This window comes from Anomaloglossus baeobatrachus, chromosome 1, assembly GCF_048569485.1.
Source record: "Anomaloglossus baeobatrachus isolate aAnoBae1 chromosome 1, aAnoBae1.hap1, whole genome shotgun sequence".
In the NCBI taxonomy this organism is placed as follows: Eukaryota; Metazoa; Chordata; class Amphibia; order Anura; family Aromobatidae; genus Anomaloglossus; species Anomaloglossus baeobatrachus.
Genome location: NC_134353.1, coordinates 227,104,141 through 227,122,036, shown reverse-complemented (window position 1 = coordinate 227,122,036; position 17,896 = coordinate 227,104,141). Strand labels below are relative to the sequence as shown.

Genomic DNA, 17,896 nt, shown 5'->3' with positions numbered 1-17,896 from the left:
GCACACGTGGGTTGTCTAAGTGCAATCCGGGCTCCGTGGCCCGTGATTGCACTTAGAGATTAACTCACCTGTGCGCGCTCCCGCTCTCCATGGTGCTGATCGCTCCCGCGGTGCAGCATCCGGCCGGCGCTGACCCCCGAAGCAGCTGCTTCCGGGTCGGCTGTGTCGTGCATCATGAATATGCACGACAATAATGAGCCGGCTCAGAAGCAGCAGGCTGCACGGGCTGCAGAGGACATCGCTGGAGCCGGGTGAGTAAAAATGATTTTTATTTTAAAAGCACGTTTTTTTCTGGCACGTGTCTCACGGACCACACCACTGCGTGGTCCGTGGGACATCAGTGATGCCAGAAAACAATGGACATGTCTCCGTGCGGCAATCACGCACACGCGGGTACGCCGCACGGAGACACGTGCAGTGAAAAATCACTGACATACGCAGACCCATTCATTATAATGGGTCTGCGTATGTCCGTGATTCTGGTACGTTTAAAAAAAAGCACAAACGTACCAGAATCACTGACGTGTGAAAGGGGCCTAAAAGCCAGAAAGTTGACATTTGAAATGACTTTAGTTTTGTGCCATGTCTTTGATTTGCTTTTTTTTAACCAAAAGTAAACAACATGTAACCTAGGTATATCCATTATTTGATTTGTCCCAGCTTCTAGCTTATAAAAAAGACAGTTCTCTCCAGATCAAGTGCTCAGCAATACCTAGGTTACTCCACATGTAATGCATATGTCTAGGGGAATTCCCATTTAATGCATATACCTAGGTCACTCCATGTGTAATGCATATACGTAGATTACTTCACATGTAATGCATATGCCTAGGGGCATCCATGTGTAATGCATGTACCTAGAGGGGACTCCACATTGTAATGCATGTACTTAGGGGACTCCACGTGTAGTGGATATACCTTGGGGACTCTACGTATGCATACCCCGTGAACCTTTCCACATTTTGTATGCTACACTCACAAATCTAAATATTATTTATAGGGATTTTATGTGATATAGGAACACAAAGTAGCAAGTATTTGTATCGTGTAAAGGAAATTATACATTTTTCTAAGTATTTTAAAAATATAATTCTGTAAATTGTGACGTGCATTTGCATCCAGCTCCCTGTAGTCTAAGCCAAATAATGGGTAATAACAATAGACCCGGCCACAGCCAGTACATTTGTGTCACATTCCCTGGAGTGGAAATCTGCCAGACACACCAGTATGTCCTCTGCAATACAACAAGAACAAGCCACGTCCTGTGTGAGGGGTCAGAAATGCAGAAATGCCCACCATGTGCCAGACCAGTGCTGCACTCAGCGCCAACCAGTCTATAGAGCTCCCTGCTGCTCCACCCGGCGGCAGCACGCTGATGACGTCACGGTCAGCACGGCCATCTTTATTTTTGGCACACTGATTGTAAACTGCAGCATTGGCGCCCGCATCAAACATGGCGACTTGTTTATCTTCTCCCAGCAGGGCGGAGGTAGAATAGAGGGCAGTAATGGTGACGAAGAGTATAGAGGAGGAGCCAGTAAATGCCAGAGCAGCCGGCCACTCAGCACTAGAGGAAGCTGCTGCAGCAGGGGCCGGCAGTGAACAGGGACGCCGGTCACAGAGTCTTTCCACCCTCCCCATCCATCCCGCGGTGAGCGCTTCTCCGGTATCACCCGCCATCAGTCGAGGATACTGAGCAGCCCGCTAGGTAAGTGACTGTGGGCGCGCCCCTGTACGTGGACGCGCTCCGTGCTCGCTGCCGGGTGCTGTACCTGGCACACAGTCTCCGCACAGCTGCTCTCACCATATGTAATCCTGGCATACAGGAGGAATATCAACTGGTGTCCTGGGCTCCGAGCCGCAGCCATACTCCTCAGGCTGGATGTCTCCGGCTATACTATTTCATTATAGGCACAGAAAAAGCAAAATGATGGCAGAGTCGCCTCTTCACATGGTGAGCAGCACTGGCGCCCCACTGAATGATGGGCAGCGCTGGCGCCCCACTGAATGGTGGGCAGCGCTGGCGCCCCACTGAATGGTGGGCAGCGCTGGCGCCCCACTGAATGGTGGGCAGCGCTCGCGCCCCACTGAATGGTGGGCAGCGCTCGCGCCCCACTGAATGGTGGGCAGCGCTGGCGCCCCACTGAATGGTGGGCAGCGCTGGCGCCCCACTGAATGGTGGGGTCTGTCAGGTTCCCATCATAGTGATCGTCATCATGCCGCATTACTTAATCTGGCATTCATGAAGGGCAATGTGGTAGAGCCGCCATCGTGAACCTACCGGCATAATCCGCTGCGTCTGATCACCGCCCTGGTCGCACCGCCTTTCTGCTGTGCATTCGGTTGTTCTGCTTGAATCCCCCCTAAAAATGGTATTCACTTGATTAAGCCAATGAAAATAATTGCACCCGCAGCTGATTGTGGTGTGCTGCCGGGAACATAATGATCTATGTGCCCATATTAAAGGGAATCTGTCACCAGATTTTTGCCACTTAATCTGAGAGCAGCATAATGTAGGGGCAGAGACGCTGATTCCAGCGATGTGTCACTTACTGAGCTGCTTAGTGTAGTTTTGATAAAATCATTGTTAATCAGCATGAGATTATCATCACAGGACTACTTGGCATGCTGCAGGTAGTCCAGCATATTCATGAGCTCTGTATAACCGCTAGATCTGCAGCAGAGAAAACATTGATTTTATCCAAATGACAGCAAACAGCTCAGTAAGTGACATATCGCTGAAATCAGGGTCTCTGTCTCCATATTATGCTGCTCTCAGATGAGTTAGCAAAATGCTGGTGACAGATTCCCTTTAATACTAGCTATTTGGGCATAGAACAGCGGGCAGCTTCTGTAACAGGATAGTACACCACTGCCGATCAGCACCTGTAAATGTGCCCCATAATATAACGGCTCTGTGCAGACCTCCCGCAATGGAGATTCGGCTGAGGCCTTTCCTGGTGCGGATAACATTGCAATAAAGGAGCAGCTGATTTTGAATTGGAACTGGTGAAATGAATACCTACATCCGCAGCATGAATTTACATGATGTGGATCTCAAACCTGCGGCTCTTGACAATTAAAGGGTTTTTACCATGCTAGTAAATGTTTTTTCCACTGAATGCATTATTATTATTATAGCACCATTTATTCCATGGTGCTTTAGGCCTCTGTCACACGTACGTGCCTCTGGTATGTGTTTGGCAGTTTCCTCACGTACCAGAGACACGTACACACGTAGACCTATGTCTTCCTATGGTGTCGGACACACGTATGTATTTTCGCACGGAACGTGTGTCCGTTCCGTACATACGTGTGTCAATGTGTTTCGCACGCCGACATGTCCGTTTTATCTCCGGCATCACGGGTGTCACACGGAACGCAACGGGTCACACGTAACACACACGGATGTGTTCCGTGTGACACGCACCGGAGAAAAGACGTGTCTGCGAGACAAAAAACAAAACATTACTCACCTTCTCCAGCCCTCCTGTCTCTGCCATTGCTGTCACTTGCTGCCGACTGCCGCTTATTATGCTCATTGAATATTCACTTCACTGCGACCGGAAGCAGCAGCAGCGGGGAGTCGGCAGGATCGGAGACCGAAGATCAGCACCACGGACAGCGATGCCAGGGACAGGTGAGCAGAAAGTTCCCGCACTCCGTGTGTTATCACAGATAACACACGGAGAACACACATAGGGCATGCACACAGCTCACCGAGGGCAATACGCACCTCTGACATGTCCGTGAAAAACGTGCGTGATTTTCACGGATTTGTAAAAGAGGCCGAAAGTGAAATTCATTGTGTTTCTCTTCCAGGCTGATACTGATATAGCCGGTCCAGTATAGGCCTCTTCTGCTCTGGCCGAGCATTCGCAGATGTGTTTTCTGTAATAAATGGGTTATGGGGCGGCACGGTGGCTCACTGGTTAACACTGCAGTTTTGCAGCGCTGCGGTCCTGGGTTCGAATCCCACAATGAACACCATCTGCAAGGAGCTTGTATGTTCTCCCCGTGTTTCTGTAGGTTTCCTCCGGTTTCCTCCCACACTCCAAAGACATACAGTTAGGGACTCTAGATTGTGAGCCCCAATGGGGACAGTGATGTATGTAAAGCGCTGCGAAATATGTTAGCACCATATAAAAATAAAGATTTTTCTTTTTGTGTCTATAGACTGAGGATCCAACATAACCTGCTGAGAATGGAAATCGCCGCGTCTGTGGGCGGGAGACGCAGCATTGCTCTTTGCAGCTGTCTCACTGTATTTACCGCTGAGAACCGATAATGGCTGTGTGACTGCTGGCTTGTACCGCACATGCCCCACCGGACAGCGTTCTTCTATATAGCTGTCCGGCTACACCGTATTAGCCAGCAGTCACTCGTAGAAGAGCCCATAATCGGATCTCCGAGGCAGCGGCATAGAACAACGTTGTCAGTTGCCCTCACAGACGCTCCGATTTCCTCAGCAGCATTGTGAGCGCTATTCAGTTGGCTGTGTGATCCTCCATCTCCGCACACAACCCATTTACTGCGCAAATGCCCTCTGCGCATGCTCCACCAGAGCAGAAGCCCCTTATGGGCGAGCTCTACTGTTAGCAGCCTGGAATGGAGAAATACACACTAGACACAACTAGAGTAATGAATTGGCTGCAGACTATGGAAAAACAGCCACAAAGGCAATGATGTATCGGGCCCCTTGTCGCTTGATCTCAGCTCCATTGCGGAATTTACACATGAAGCATATAATGTGCTGCTCTCATTGGTTCTCATCACATAGCACCTGTGTGAATGATCTTGTCCTCTGATATGCCGTGCTCTTGGTTATCTAGCTGCATACTTCTTGCTGTCCCAGCCTGTCTTTTCTAGATTTGACTTGACTTTCATTCTCACCTCTTCTTTTTCAGCATTTGCTTGTGGGTAAATATGTCTTCAGCTACTGGTGGAGACAGAGGACTAGAGTCATCCTTGGAAGCTAGCATCAACAGCACGTGCTCCTATGGATCCACGCGGGCCAGGATTTTTAAGATCATAGTGATCGGTGATTCCAACGTGGGAAAGACCTGCCTGACGTACCGCTTCTGCACAAGCTATTTCCCTGAGCGGACTGAGGCCACCATCGGTGTGGACTTTAGGGAGAGGTGTGTAGAAATAGATGGAGAAAGAATAAAGGTAATGATGAGATTAATTGACGAGTGCATGAATGAATGGCGAAGGAGGGCAGATCGGGAGATGCTTGATTTTAAATGAAGATGCAACTTCTAAAGAATGAAAAACCCCATTTCTCTTCTCAGCAGAACATGGTATCTTGAAAACCAGAATAACTTTATTTTACAATCCTTAAAGGTAACCAGCCAGCAGGATTTTCACATATAAAGTGCAGGCAATGGCATACTGGCGCTAGGATGGGGAATCCAATCATACCTTCAGTTTAGAGATTGGGTGTTTGATTGTAGAAAAAAAAAAGTTATTAAACCTCCAAAAATGTGTGTTAGGCTGCTTTCACACATCCGGGTTTAGCAGTGCGGCTCAATCCTGGCTCAAAAACCTATGCGACGGATGCGGCGAAAAAAACGGATCCATTGCATAAGTTTTTCCATGCGGCCCGTCCGTTTTTTGCCGGATGCGGCTTGATACTGAGCATGCGCAGTGCAAAAACGCATCCGGCGGCCGGATGCGGTTTTTGTTGCAGGACGCCGCATTCGGCGTCCATAGGCTTGCATTGTAAATCGCGCATTTTTTTTGGCCGCACAAAAAAAAACGTGCCAGGCAACGTTCCATCCGGCCGCCGCATGGGCTAAATATGCCGCATCTGGCAAAAACCGGACGCAACGCAAGGCCATGCGGCACAATACGGCGCTAATGCAAGTCTATGCGGGAAAAAACACAACCAGCAGCAAAACAAAACCAGTTGCGTTTTTTCTGCAGAGCGCCATATTGTGCCGCACTGCAAAAACCGGATGTGTGAAAGCAGCCTTAGTTGAGTGACATGTGCATCGGGGTGCATTGGGGCAGGACTATGTGGGTCAGGTCTTCTGAAATGATTCCTCCCCTGGCTGCCTGCCTCCCCTCTTATAAATTACTCCTCTTCTGCCACCGTGGTTAGCGCTATGTCCAGAGTGTGCTCAATATTATGTTAACACTCTCCGACTCTTCTATAAAATAGTGCCGGATTCACCACTTCTCTGGTGCCATTTTATTGAAGACACTGTAAAGTCAAATATGAGCGGCGGCGCATGCGAAGATTAAATCCACTTTTTTTTTGTGGGCTGCGTATGGCGCCGCTGTTGTTGGTCATTTCCATAGTCTCCTTTGTCAAATGGTGCTGGAGATCCATGGTGTGCGCATGCACGATTTCTGGCATCAGTTTATTGAAGAGTGGGAGAATAATTTGAACGTAACACGCACTGGACATAGCACTAATCATGACAGCAGAGGGGTGACAGGCAGCCAGGGGAGGGAGCATTACTGAACATGACCCACAAAGTCCCACCCCCGATGTACATGCCACTCAAGCAATGGACCTTTTTTTTTTTTTTTTTTTTTTTTTTTTTTTCTGCAAAGATCCAATCTCTAAACTATGGATGATTTGATACAGGTAAAATATATCTTTGTACTGTGTTAGCCAGTAGAGAGAGAAAAAAAAAGTTAAAAGAAATGAGTCCTCAGTGGTTGATACCTCTTAATGGCTAACTGAAAAGATGGTAATAATGGCAAGCTTTCGAGACTACTCAGGTCTCTTCATCAGGCTCAGTAGAACAAATGTTCCTCTTATTGTAGGAGAGGACAGGGAGCTTCTGTCAATGATGCTGCTTAGATTTGGGGGCTGTCTAAAACACAGAAGTGGGGGGTCTGGAAAAATAGATTTTAATCGGGCATCTTTTTGCAGTAATGGTTGTAGTTTCCGTGCAGCTCCTCTAAACACCTCCAGATGTGGATTGTAGGTGACTACAAGAGGGACCCGGTTGTTTTCTTCTTTAGTTTTATAATGTAGGAGATGGTTTCTTGATATTCTCGTGGCTCTTGTAATCTGGTTTTCAATTGTTCTTGGATGGTAGCCTTGATTCAAAAAGGTCTTTGGTGATTGTCTCTGTAATGTTGATGTATCTGATGGCCTGAATGTACACTATTGTTTTGGGGGGGGTGGGTGGGGGTGGGGGTTATGTGTTTTGGATGAAAACTGTCCCATTTCAGGTATGTTGGACGGTCAATTGGCTTCTGGAACAGGGATGTCTTTCATTGTTCTGTAGTTTGATGGTGTCCAAAAAGTTGATTTCAGTGCAGGAGTAGAGTGTTAGGCCTAAAGGCCACGTCTCATTAAGCAACACTGCTAGCAACATCGCTGAGTGCTGAGTCACGTTTTTTGTGACGCAACAGCGATCTTGCTAGCGATGTTGTTGTGTGTGACATCCAGCAACAACCTATCCCCTGCTGTGAGGTCGCCGGTTGTTGCTGAATGTCCTGGACCATTTTTTTTTTTTAGTTGTTGCTCTCCCGCTGTGAAGCACACATCGCTGTGTGTGACAGCGAGAGAGCGACTAACTGAATGTGCAGGGAGCCGGCTTCTGACAGCCTGCGGTAAGCTGTAACCAAGGTAAATATCGTGTAACCAAGCGAAGCGCTTTGCTTGGTTACCCGATATTTACCTTGGTTACTAGCGTCCGCCGCTCTCAGGCTGTCAGTGCCGGCTCCCTGCACTCGTAGCCAGAGTACACATCGGGTAAATAAGCAAAGCGGTTTGTTTATTAACCCGATGTGTACTCTGGCTACGAGTGTAGGGAGCCAGCGCTAAGCGGTGTGCGCTAGTAACCAAGGTAAATATCGGGTAACCAAGCGCTTGGTTACCCGATATTTATCTTAGTTACCAAGCGCAGCATCGCTTCCACGCGTCGCTGGGGGCTGGTCGCTGGTGAGATCTGCTTGTTTGACAGCTCACCAGGGACCATGTAGCGACACTCCAGCGATCCCTGCCAGGTCAGATCGCTGGTGGGATCGCCGGAGCGTCGCTTAGTGTGACTGTACCTTATAGACAGTCCTGTAGATATTTTATCAAATGCAAAGTAATTATGGGTGAGGATGAATTTTGTAAGCTTCACCACAGAATCGGCATCAATTCCTGTATTTTCCAGGAAGACTTTGCAGGCATTTAATCTATCCTGATGTGGAATATTCGAGTACAAAGATTCCACATCCCTAATGGCAAGGATGGTTCCTTATGGTAGAGGACCTATTGCTGTTTTTTGGGGTTTTTTTTGTTTTTTTTCAGTAGGTCAGTTGGGATTTATGATTTGATTCAGCATCCTAGTGCCAGTATGGCACCGCCTGTACTTTATATGTGAAAAACCTGCTGGTTGGTTCCCCTTAAGTTTTTAATGGACAGACCAAATATTAAAAAAACACAGGATCTGTACATCCTAATGGTTTTTGTTTTTTAGAATCCACAGCAGCCCTTACAATGTGTATTGGTAACTTTTGCATCAACAAAATTTGCATAAATCAATAGTAAAGATGAATATAAGAAACTTTGTAACATATCTTATCAGAGAAATCTGCTTCTCACTTGTTAATAGCATTGGGGGACACAGAGCTGTGGGTGTATGCCTTGCCACTCAGAAGCTCGGCAGTAGGTTGTTAAAAATAAAAGTTAGCTCTGCTTTTGTAGGCTATACCCTCTCCTCAGACCATGGCCAGCTCCGTTTCAGGTTACAGTCACACATCCATGTGACACATTCTGGTGCCTTCAATGTCTTTTCGCGGACAGCACACTGACCCATAGAGGTTTATTGATCCAGGCACTCAAAAATTTTAACAATGGATCTCTATCTCTGGTCTATGAGACTCAGAGCTGAGCTTGTCCTATTGTCATCAGATTTTGAGGGTAATACTCGACCATTAAAGTCCATGAAACAAAGATGAAACTAGGAAGTAGCAAGGAGTGAGGATGGGACTCGGCACCAATTCCAGGATAGAAAAAATATAAATCCAACGAAAAATATATAAAAGTGTAGAAACTTTATTCAACGATTAAAAATCCAAGAAAAACATAATCGATTCCATGAAGATATCATGGCTTGACGCGTTTCGGACAGTTGGAATGTAGATAAGTCCTTAATCATAAGCATCATGATGCTTATCTACATTCCAACTGTCCAAAACGCGTCAAGCCATGATATCTTCATGGAATCGATTATGTTTTTCTTGGATTTTTAATCGCTGAATAAAGTTTCTACACTTTTATATATTTTTCTTTGGATTTATATATTTTTTCTATCCTGGAATTGTTGCGGAGTCCCGTCCTCACTCCTTGCTATTGCCTCTACGGACCTGCCTGTCCGGTGGACATCCTGCATCCCATCTGAACTGAGCGGATTCTTAGATGGGTGAGCTGAATTTTTCTTTCTATGAAACTAGGAAGACAGACTTTGTGCTTCGTAGTTCCATTCTAGTTTCAGTCAGTTTTAACTAGGGGCACTTTCACATTGCGTCTTCACTACGTCCACTGGTCCAGTCAGGGCATCCATCCAAACCTCCCCTCTTTTCCCCCGCAAAATGTGTTTCGGATGCATACGCCGACCGGGCCCTTGACTATAATGGAGCAGACTGAGTGAGCGTTTGCTCTCTTGCACCATTTTCGGGCATACACGTTTTCTGCAGGCCGACACCCAAACGTAGTAGACATTCACTACTTGTATCTTCATATACTGGTCACAGTTTCCCCAGCGATTTCATAACCTTTTGTTTTCTGCTCTCTTCATTTCCAGTTCATTGCACTTCCTTTCAGACTAGTGACTGCTCCCAGGGTTTTCATCAAGGTGCTTGCTCCAATTATGGCATTACTCCAAGCCAGAGAGGTGGCAATCAGTCCTTATGTGGAAGATCATTTAATAAAGGTCTCGTCCAGAGACGAGAATTCTTTCACTTTCCTAATCTCCTTTTTGGATTCCTTGGATCTCTTGGGTCCATCAGCTGACAGATTTCAGCGAGCCACAATCAGCTCCCGGCAATCATTACAGTAATGACACCCAAAGCCCCTGTTTATTGGTATAAGCCAAAGCTCTTTCACAGAAATCTGACATTATACAGCATCTGAATCTTCTGACCATGTCCTTTTGGTTGAGTCTTGTTCTCCTTCAGCCTGAATATCATGAGGAAAATTACTCTTAAGCCACGCGGCATGATATTCGGAGCGAGTGGAATACGATAAAACATCACATTCCACTCGGACCAATATTAGCCTATGTGCCAGCACCCATGAGCGGACCGAGAAAACAGTCGCAGCATGCTACGGGTGCAATGCGATCCTTGTTTCTCTCACACCCATTAAGTCTATGGGGTGAGAGAAAAATCGCACTGCACTCGCAGTACACCGGTGTACCGCGAGTGCAGAGCAAGAATGGCAATAGCCGGCAACGGAGGAGAGAAGGAGATAAATCCGCCCCTCCTCAGCGCCAGACCGCCCCCCGCAGCTGTGGTCTGATCGCATGATCGGACCTCATTCGCAATGACACTCTGCTCCCGCTGTGCTGCCAGCGTGAGCTGAGTGTCATGCGAGGATCACAGTAGTCCACGTGTGGTCCCGGCCTTAGAGGAAATGTGATATAATATGTGTGGTAAAATATAACCTTCATTAGTTAATTAAAATTAGAAGACTGCAGTAGTTCTATGTGCTGACATTGTGATCATATATTCTAGACCACTTTTGTGTATTATGCGTGAATATCCCACAAAGGTGATCTAAAAAAGGCGCAATGTATAGTGGCAAGAAATTATCAATTTATTTTTGCCTATGTAGAATAATGGCAAAGTCCCTTAATTATAAATGGCCAGCGATTTTACAGGGGCACCCAGCCAACTGATAAACCTCATCCATTGATCATTTATAATGGAGGTATAGGGCAAGAGTGCACAAATTGTATCAGTTTAGATATTAGGATACATTTATTATTTACAGTCCATAAATAGATGGAGTAATGTATAAAATGTAATGATGGATAGTATCATAAAATACTTGATGTGCAAATGTGCATTCAAAAGTTGGTACACAATCAGTACCTACAATGATAATTGTACAAAGAGCTGATGGTCATAGTTGATAAATTGTGACAATGCAACAGGTGTTTTATACAAAAGAAATTTATGTAGAGCTCATATTGGTGACAAATTGTGCTCCACTTTATTCGGATTAATGCAGTGCTCTGAGCATTGACATCTGTGACAAGGAAACATCAGTGGATACAGCGCTCCAATAGATTGCAACAGATTGTCAGTATCGTATGCAGAGCTTGGTATTAGATCGCAGGCGGGAAGAGCAACTGTCAGCCCAAAGTTACTTTTCCACGTGCTTTTGAAAATGCCATTTGCACCCACCAGTACTACGATAATCACAGCAAGAAGGCATGAGATTTAGCTATCCCCATGCTTTCCCCTCTCTTAGACTGGGTGCCCCTAAATTATCCCCGATCTACAGTTTAGGGCAGAGGTCCCCAACCTTATTCACCTTGAGAGCTGCATTCAGCTCAGAGAGCATCGCAAGCCACAATCAGCTCCCGGCAACCATTACAGTAATGACACCAAAAGCCCCTATTTACCGGTATAATGATAGCCAATGCTTTTTCACAGAAATCACAATGAGGTGCTATACCAAGATCCAGAGGTTGCTACCTTACCTCCATTCACATCTGCTCTTTTGTTTAGGGCTACTCACAGAATTCTCCATCTGACGACCTGCTCTTCATAGTTATTTGCTAGACGTGGTGTTAAGGCATCAAGCTGGCAGACAACCAAGAGCCACATATCATGAGCCTGCGAGCCACATGTGGCTCCTGAGCTACAGGTTGGGGACCCCTTGTTTAGGGATATGTACAAGTGCATCTGAATAAACTAGAATATCATCAAACGGTTAATTTATTTAAGTAATTCAATACAAAAAGGGAAATACATTATATAGAGTCATTACACACAGAGTGATCTATTTCAAGTGTTTATTTCTGTTAATGTTGATTATGGTTTACAGCCAATGAAAACCCAAAAGTCATTATCTCAGAAAATTAGAATATTATATAAGACCAACTGAAAAAATAACTTTACACTCAAATGTTGCCCTACTGAAAAGTCTGTACAGTAAATGCACTCAATATTTGGTCGGGGCTCCTTTGGCATGAATTACTGTATCAATGCGGCGTCGCATGGAGGCGATCAGCCTGTGGCACTGCTGAGGTGTTATGGAAGCCCAGGTTGCTTTGATAGTAGCCTAGCTCCTCTGCATTTTTGGGTCTGGTGTCTCTCATCTTCCTTCTTGACAATACCCCATATATTCTCTATGGGGTTTAGGTCAGGGGAGTTTGCTGGCCAATCAAGCACAGTGATACTGTGGTTATTAAACCAGGTATTGGTACTTTTGGCAGTGTGGATAGGTGCCAAGTGCTGCTGGAAAATGAAATTTTTATTTTCAAAAAGCTTGACGGCAGAGGGATGCATGAAGTGCTCTAAAATTTTCTGGTAGACGACTGTGCTGAATTTGGTCTTGATAAAACACAATGGACCTATACCAGCAGATGACATGGCTTCCCAAACCATCATTGATTGTGGAAACTTCACACTAGACCTCAAGCAGATTGGATTGTGGGCAGCCTTTCCACTCTTCCTCCAGACTCTGGGACCTTGTTTTCATTTCAGATGAAATTAAATTTTGCATTTCATTTGGAAATAAACACCTTGGACCACTGAGCAGCAGTCCAGTTCTTTTTCTCCTTGGCCCAGGTAAGACGCTTCTGACAACTGTGTATTAGTCATGAGTGGCTTGACACATGGATTGAGACACTTGTATGTCTTGGATATCTGTGTTGTGGCTCTTGAAGCACTGACTCCAGCTGCAGTCCAGTACTTGTGAATCTTCCCCAAAGTTTTGAATGGCCTTTTCTTAACAATCCTATTAAGGCTGCAGTTATCCCGGTTGCTTGTGCACCTTTTTTCTTCCACGCTTTTTCCTTCCACTCAACTTTCCATTAATATGCTTGGATATAGCACTCTGTGAACAACCAGCTTCTGTAGCAATGGACTTTTGTGGCTTACCCTCTTTGTGGAATGTGTCAATGACTGTGTTCTGGGCATCTGTCAAGTCAGTAGTGTAGCCTACTGAACCAGACTAAGGGACCATTTTTAAAGGCTTAGGAAGCCTTTGCAAGTGTTTTGTGGTCATTTTATTCTAATTTTTTGAGATAATGACTGTAAGCCATAATCATCAACATTAACAGAATTAAACACTTGAATAGATCACTCTGTGTGTAATGACTCTATATAATATATGCATTTCCTTTTTGTATTGAATTACTGAAATTAACATTTTGATATAATTTATTGAGATGCACTTGTAGTTGATTTGTCTCTTCGATGTGTCGACTTTTTCTAAGTTTAGGGGTAATTCAGGTGCTGCTTTTGGGATCCATCACAGCGGTAAGTCTTTACCAACTAACTCAAAACAACTGAAAATTCTTCTTCTTAGGGGAAAGTACATGATGTGGGATATATAAGTTGGCCAAAAAGTGTTAATCCTCATCAGAACAAACTGTTGTGTATATATATAAGTGGCCTAAACTGACAGGTAAACGTTAAAGAAAGCTACCAATTTCTGAAATTGGCACTATATTAATAAGGTTGTTGTTTTGTTTTTTTTCCCATTACATACTACAAGCATTGTAAAATATTTTTATTGTGAGATTTCATATTTATTTATTTAATTTTTTTTTAATTATATACAGATTCAGTTATGGGACACCGCTGGACAAGAGCGCTTTCGCAAGAGCATGGTACAGCATTACTATAGGAATGTACATGCTGTGGTTTTTGTGTATGACATCACAAACATGGCGAGCTTTCAGAGCCTACCAGCCTGGATAGAGGAGTGCAAGCGGCATTTACTTACCAATGATGTCCCCCGAATTCTAGTTGGCAATAAATGTGACCTTAAGGACTCCATTCAAGTACCCACTGACTTGGCTCAAAAATTTGCTGATTTACACAGCATGCCAATGTTTGAAACCTCTGCCAAGAATACCAACGACCATGTTGAAGCTATATTCATGACACTGGCACACAAGCTCAAGAGTCACAAGCCACTGGTTTTGAGCCAGCCTCCAGAGAATACAGTTGAGCTAAATTCTGGAGTCAAGACCTCTTTTCCATGCGGTTGTTAGATTTGGGTTTTAATAGACTAAAATGTGGAAAGCATTTTACAAATACCATTGAAGCAGAAGTCTACACGGTTACATGGCCACCAGGAAGATGCATGGTTTTATGGAGGTCAACCTACGGCATGAGCTATTCAGGGGGTCTTGTAGTAAGCCTCATTGTACCCATTATTGTAGCGTGGACTGTTCAGAAACAGTCATTGGAATTGTGCTTTTATTTTTCGCCGTTCCTCAAACAACATATATCTGTTTAGCAAGTGCGATTTTAATTCTGAGAAGTGTTCAATGTCAATGTGCTTTACTGTTCTGCATCAGTTAAACTGCATTTATCTAAAACTTTTCAGGTTTTTTTTTTTTTTTTTTGTTTTTTTTTGTTTGTTCTCACAGCTCTGGCTCCCCATGTTAATGAAGGATACGAGCTGTGTGCACAGCAGGCTGATCGTGCCTTGTTGGACGCAGAGCTGGCACATAGCAGGTTCATCCATGTGCCTCAGACCATACTGCTGCTGCCAGGGATTGCATATGGTTATATATATGAAGTGACTAATGTTGAGTGATTGGAGTCAGACAAGGTCATTTCCTTCCTCTTATGCAGCCATACAAGCTGTACAGATCCTTGAGACAAGACTGAGGACCTCTGCACATTGCCTGGACTGTTACTCGTGCGTTGCCAAGACTAGCACAAGTGCATTGTTTTTTTCGTTCACCTCGTCCTTGTACCATTCACCGTAGTTTACTACTTAACATGAAGAACTGCTTTCATTTTCTGTATTAAAAGAACTAGTTGATAAAGTATAGATAATCTACTAGCACAACAATTTTAAATGTAATTTTAACTGTGTAAAAGCACTACCTTAATGGCTACCATTCATGTCAAGTATTTTGCTGTGTACTAGTGATAGAAAATGCACTAAATATTTTACAAGCATTATTAAAAAAACAGGGAATACTGGGTTATAGCACCATGTCTTATAGTTCAGGATGTTAGTATGTGCTACATTCTTGTCCTTTGACAATATAAGTGCTTTTTATTTTTTCTTTTCTTGGTGAATAGGCCCTTAGCCAACCTTTTTTTGTAAGTACTGTATGTTTCTTAAATGGAAACCAAATCCATCAGAGAAAAGGGAACCCTTGTTATTCCTATGATGGGATCTGATCTGGTATCAGTACAGCAGGGTAAATGCAGCCTTGTTTTGGAGGCATCTGTTCTTGCTGCTTTCCATTTTTCTTAACCAGATATGGAAATAAGTAAAAGTGCTCCCAAAATTTTTACTGTTCTTTTTGGGTTCTGTCCCATTTTTTTGTATCAGATATAAGGGTACTTTACACGCTGAGATATTGGTACCGATATCGCTAGCGAGCGTACCCACCCCCGTAGGTTGTGCGTCACGGGCAAATCGCTGCCTGTGGCGCACAATATCGCTAACACCTGTCACACGGACTTTCCTTCCCTGCGACGTCGCTCTGGTCGGCGATCCGCCTCCTTTCTAAGGGGGCAGTTCGTGCGGCGTCACACGGCAGCCGTCCAATAGCAGAGGAGGGACGGAGATGAGCAGCCGGAACATGCTGCCCACCTCCTTCCTTCCTCATTGCCGGTGGACGCAGGTAAGGAGATGTTCGTCGTTCCTGCAGTGTTACACATAGCGATGTGTGCTGCCGCAGGAACGACGAACATCGTACCTGCAGCAGCAACGATATTAAGGAAATGAACGACGTGTCAACGAGCAACGATTTTTCACGTTTTTGCGCTCATTGATCGTCTCTCCTGGGTGTCACACGCTGCGATGTCGCTAACCGCGCCGGATGTGCGGCACTAACGACGTAACCCTGACGATATATCGTTAGCGATGTCACAGCGTGTAAAGCACCCTATACTGTCTCTGCTGGGAACAATGGCGCCTGATCTGTTGATATAATGGAATTTCCTTCGCAGATTTTTATTACTGCTTGTGGTGGTCCTCCTAGAGAGACATCAGTGAGACCTTCTAACAAATGTAATCCGAACAGCCAAATTCTGATCGTGACTCTTCTGACACGTCGTTGGCACAATCTGCGTCTTTGAATTTTAAGACCGGTGTAGTGCCACCACTTGTCTTCACTTTGTCCTAAGCACAATCTGACCACTGTAGTGAGAATACTGTGCAGGACTATTCTGGTGAATTATTGAGCCCACATGTTATTACCAGTTCTCCTTAATCATAGATGAATAATCCTTCAAACCAAAATGTAATCATTGGGTTGAGAAATAATATTCATTTACAGGGAAAATTAGGAAACTCTTGAATTCTGATTTTGCAACACTTTGTCCACCTAATCAAAGGGAACCATAAAATAAGGGAATAAAACGTCTATGGTGGAAGGATTAGACGTCATTTAAAGATTAACTAAACCCCTTTTTTCATATTGAAGTGCCTTTAAAATTACAATCTGTTTAGTGGGAGACTCGCTGATTGCCTAAATCCCCCTTTCGCAAAGAGATCCATAGATCAGCAAACAGAAGCGCATAAACCAAGCGGGGTATAAATTCAACAGAAAGCACAGGCTCATGGCTTTCTTTTTAAACTGTACACCGGTCTTGGACAGAAGCTGTGGACGCGCTCCTGTCAGCAGAGTAGCTCACCTCTTGATGGGGTAAGAGGGGGGGTGGTGGCTGGGGGATTTTGGATGATCTGTGGGCTTTCAGAAACCCCATCTATCTGCGTGTAATTATATGGACACTGAAATCTCAAAACATTTATAAAGGTTTAGTTCCTTTTTAGTATGTACTCATATACTTGAAATATATTGGTTTTCTGTGTTTGTTTTTTATCTGATTGAGCTCTCTATCACTTGCATAATCTCTTACATTCCATAAATTTCAATGTTGACATTTCAGGGTTTTGTTTGTTTTTTGTTTTGTTTTTTTTTTTAAAAAGGGTTTTGACAACTTACAGATTAAATGATGTTGGACTTTATCCTATATCTATGTTATTCATCATAACGGGCTCAAAAATGTGATAGTCATGTTTGATGAAAAGGGAACTCTGTGCATTTTGTATGTGTTTATTTGCCAACCGTTCATAAACTATGCAATGTCTTTATAGTATGTCTGTCTGCTATCTTTGTATCAAATTCATCTTTCAATGTGCGTGCAATCAATGTTTTCATTGGCTCCTTCTAAAAGATTACATGTTTAGCCATGAAAGAAATGCTGCTTTGGAAATGAACAACTCCTAGCTCATTGTGCTCACACATTATTTTTAATTATGACCTCATGCTGAACTCAATAAAAGGTATATACAGGACTTCTGTTTGTGGGTTTTTTTTTTTGTTTTTTTTTTAAAGCTTTAAAGGGGTTGACCCCCTCATAGAAAATCCCAGTACCAGGGCACAGTTTGTTATTAATAATTACCCTACCCAGGTCCAGCGCTGAGTCTTGGCTGCTGCCCTGACCTCCTGTTGATACTGCGGCACTGAACTGTGTCTGCAGAGCTTAGACAGAGTTTAGACAGAGCTCCTCACTCTGAGCCACTGAGCTCATTGCCGCACTGTCAATATGAACGCATTGCTGCCAGTAACAGGCACAGGAGCAGTGGTGGAGGATTACAGCTGGAACCAGGAATGATGAGTAAAGAAAATTCCATTCTGAACACTGACATCCCTCATTTAAAGGTTATAGGCTTTGATTGCACCTTTTTTCCTATCCTATTAACCCTAGAACGCATAGTGGG

At 44.4% G+C, this 17,896-nt stretch overlaps 1 protein-coding gene across 1 annotated transcript; it reads left to right on the top strand.

The window, feature by feature from the left end:
• Window positions 1-1,513: 1,513 nt before the first annotated feature.
• Window positions 1,514-17,470, top strand: RAB33B (RAB33B, member RAS oncogene family). The gene is made up of 3 exons (XM_075348515.1): window positions 1,514-1,708; window positions 4,908-5,172; window positions 13,758-17,470. The coding sequence occupies exons 2-3, from the start codon at window positions 4,927-4,929 to the stop codon at window positions 14,190-14,192; spliced, it is 681 nt and encodes a 226-aa protein (XP_075204630.1). The 5' UTR covers window positions 1,514-1,708; window positions 4,908-4,926; the 3' UTR covers window positions 14,193-17,470.
• Window positions 17,471-17,896: the final 426 nt, after the last annotated feature.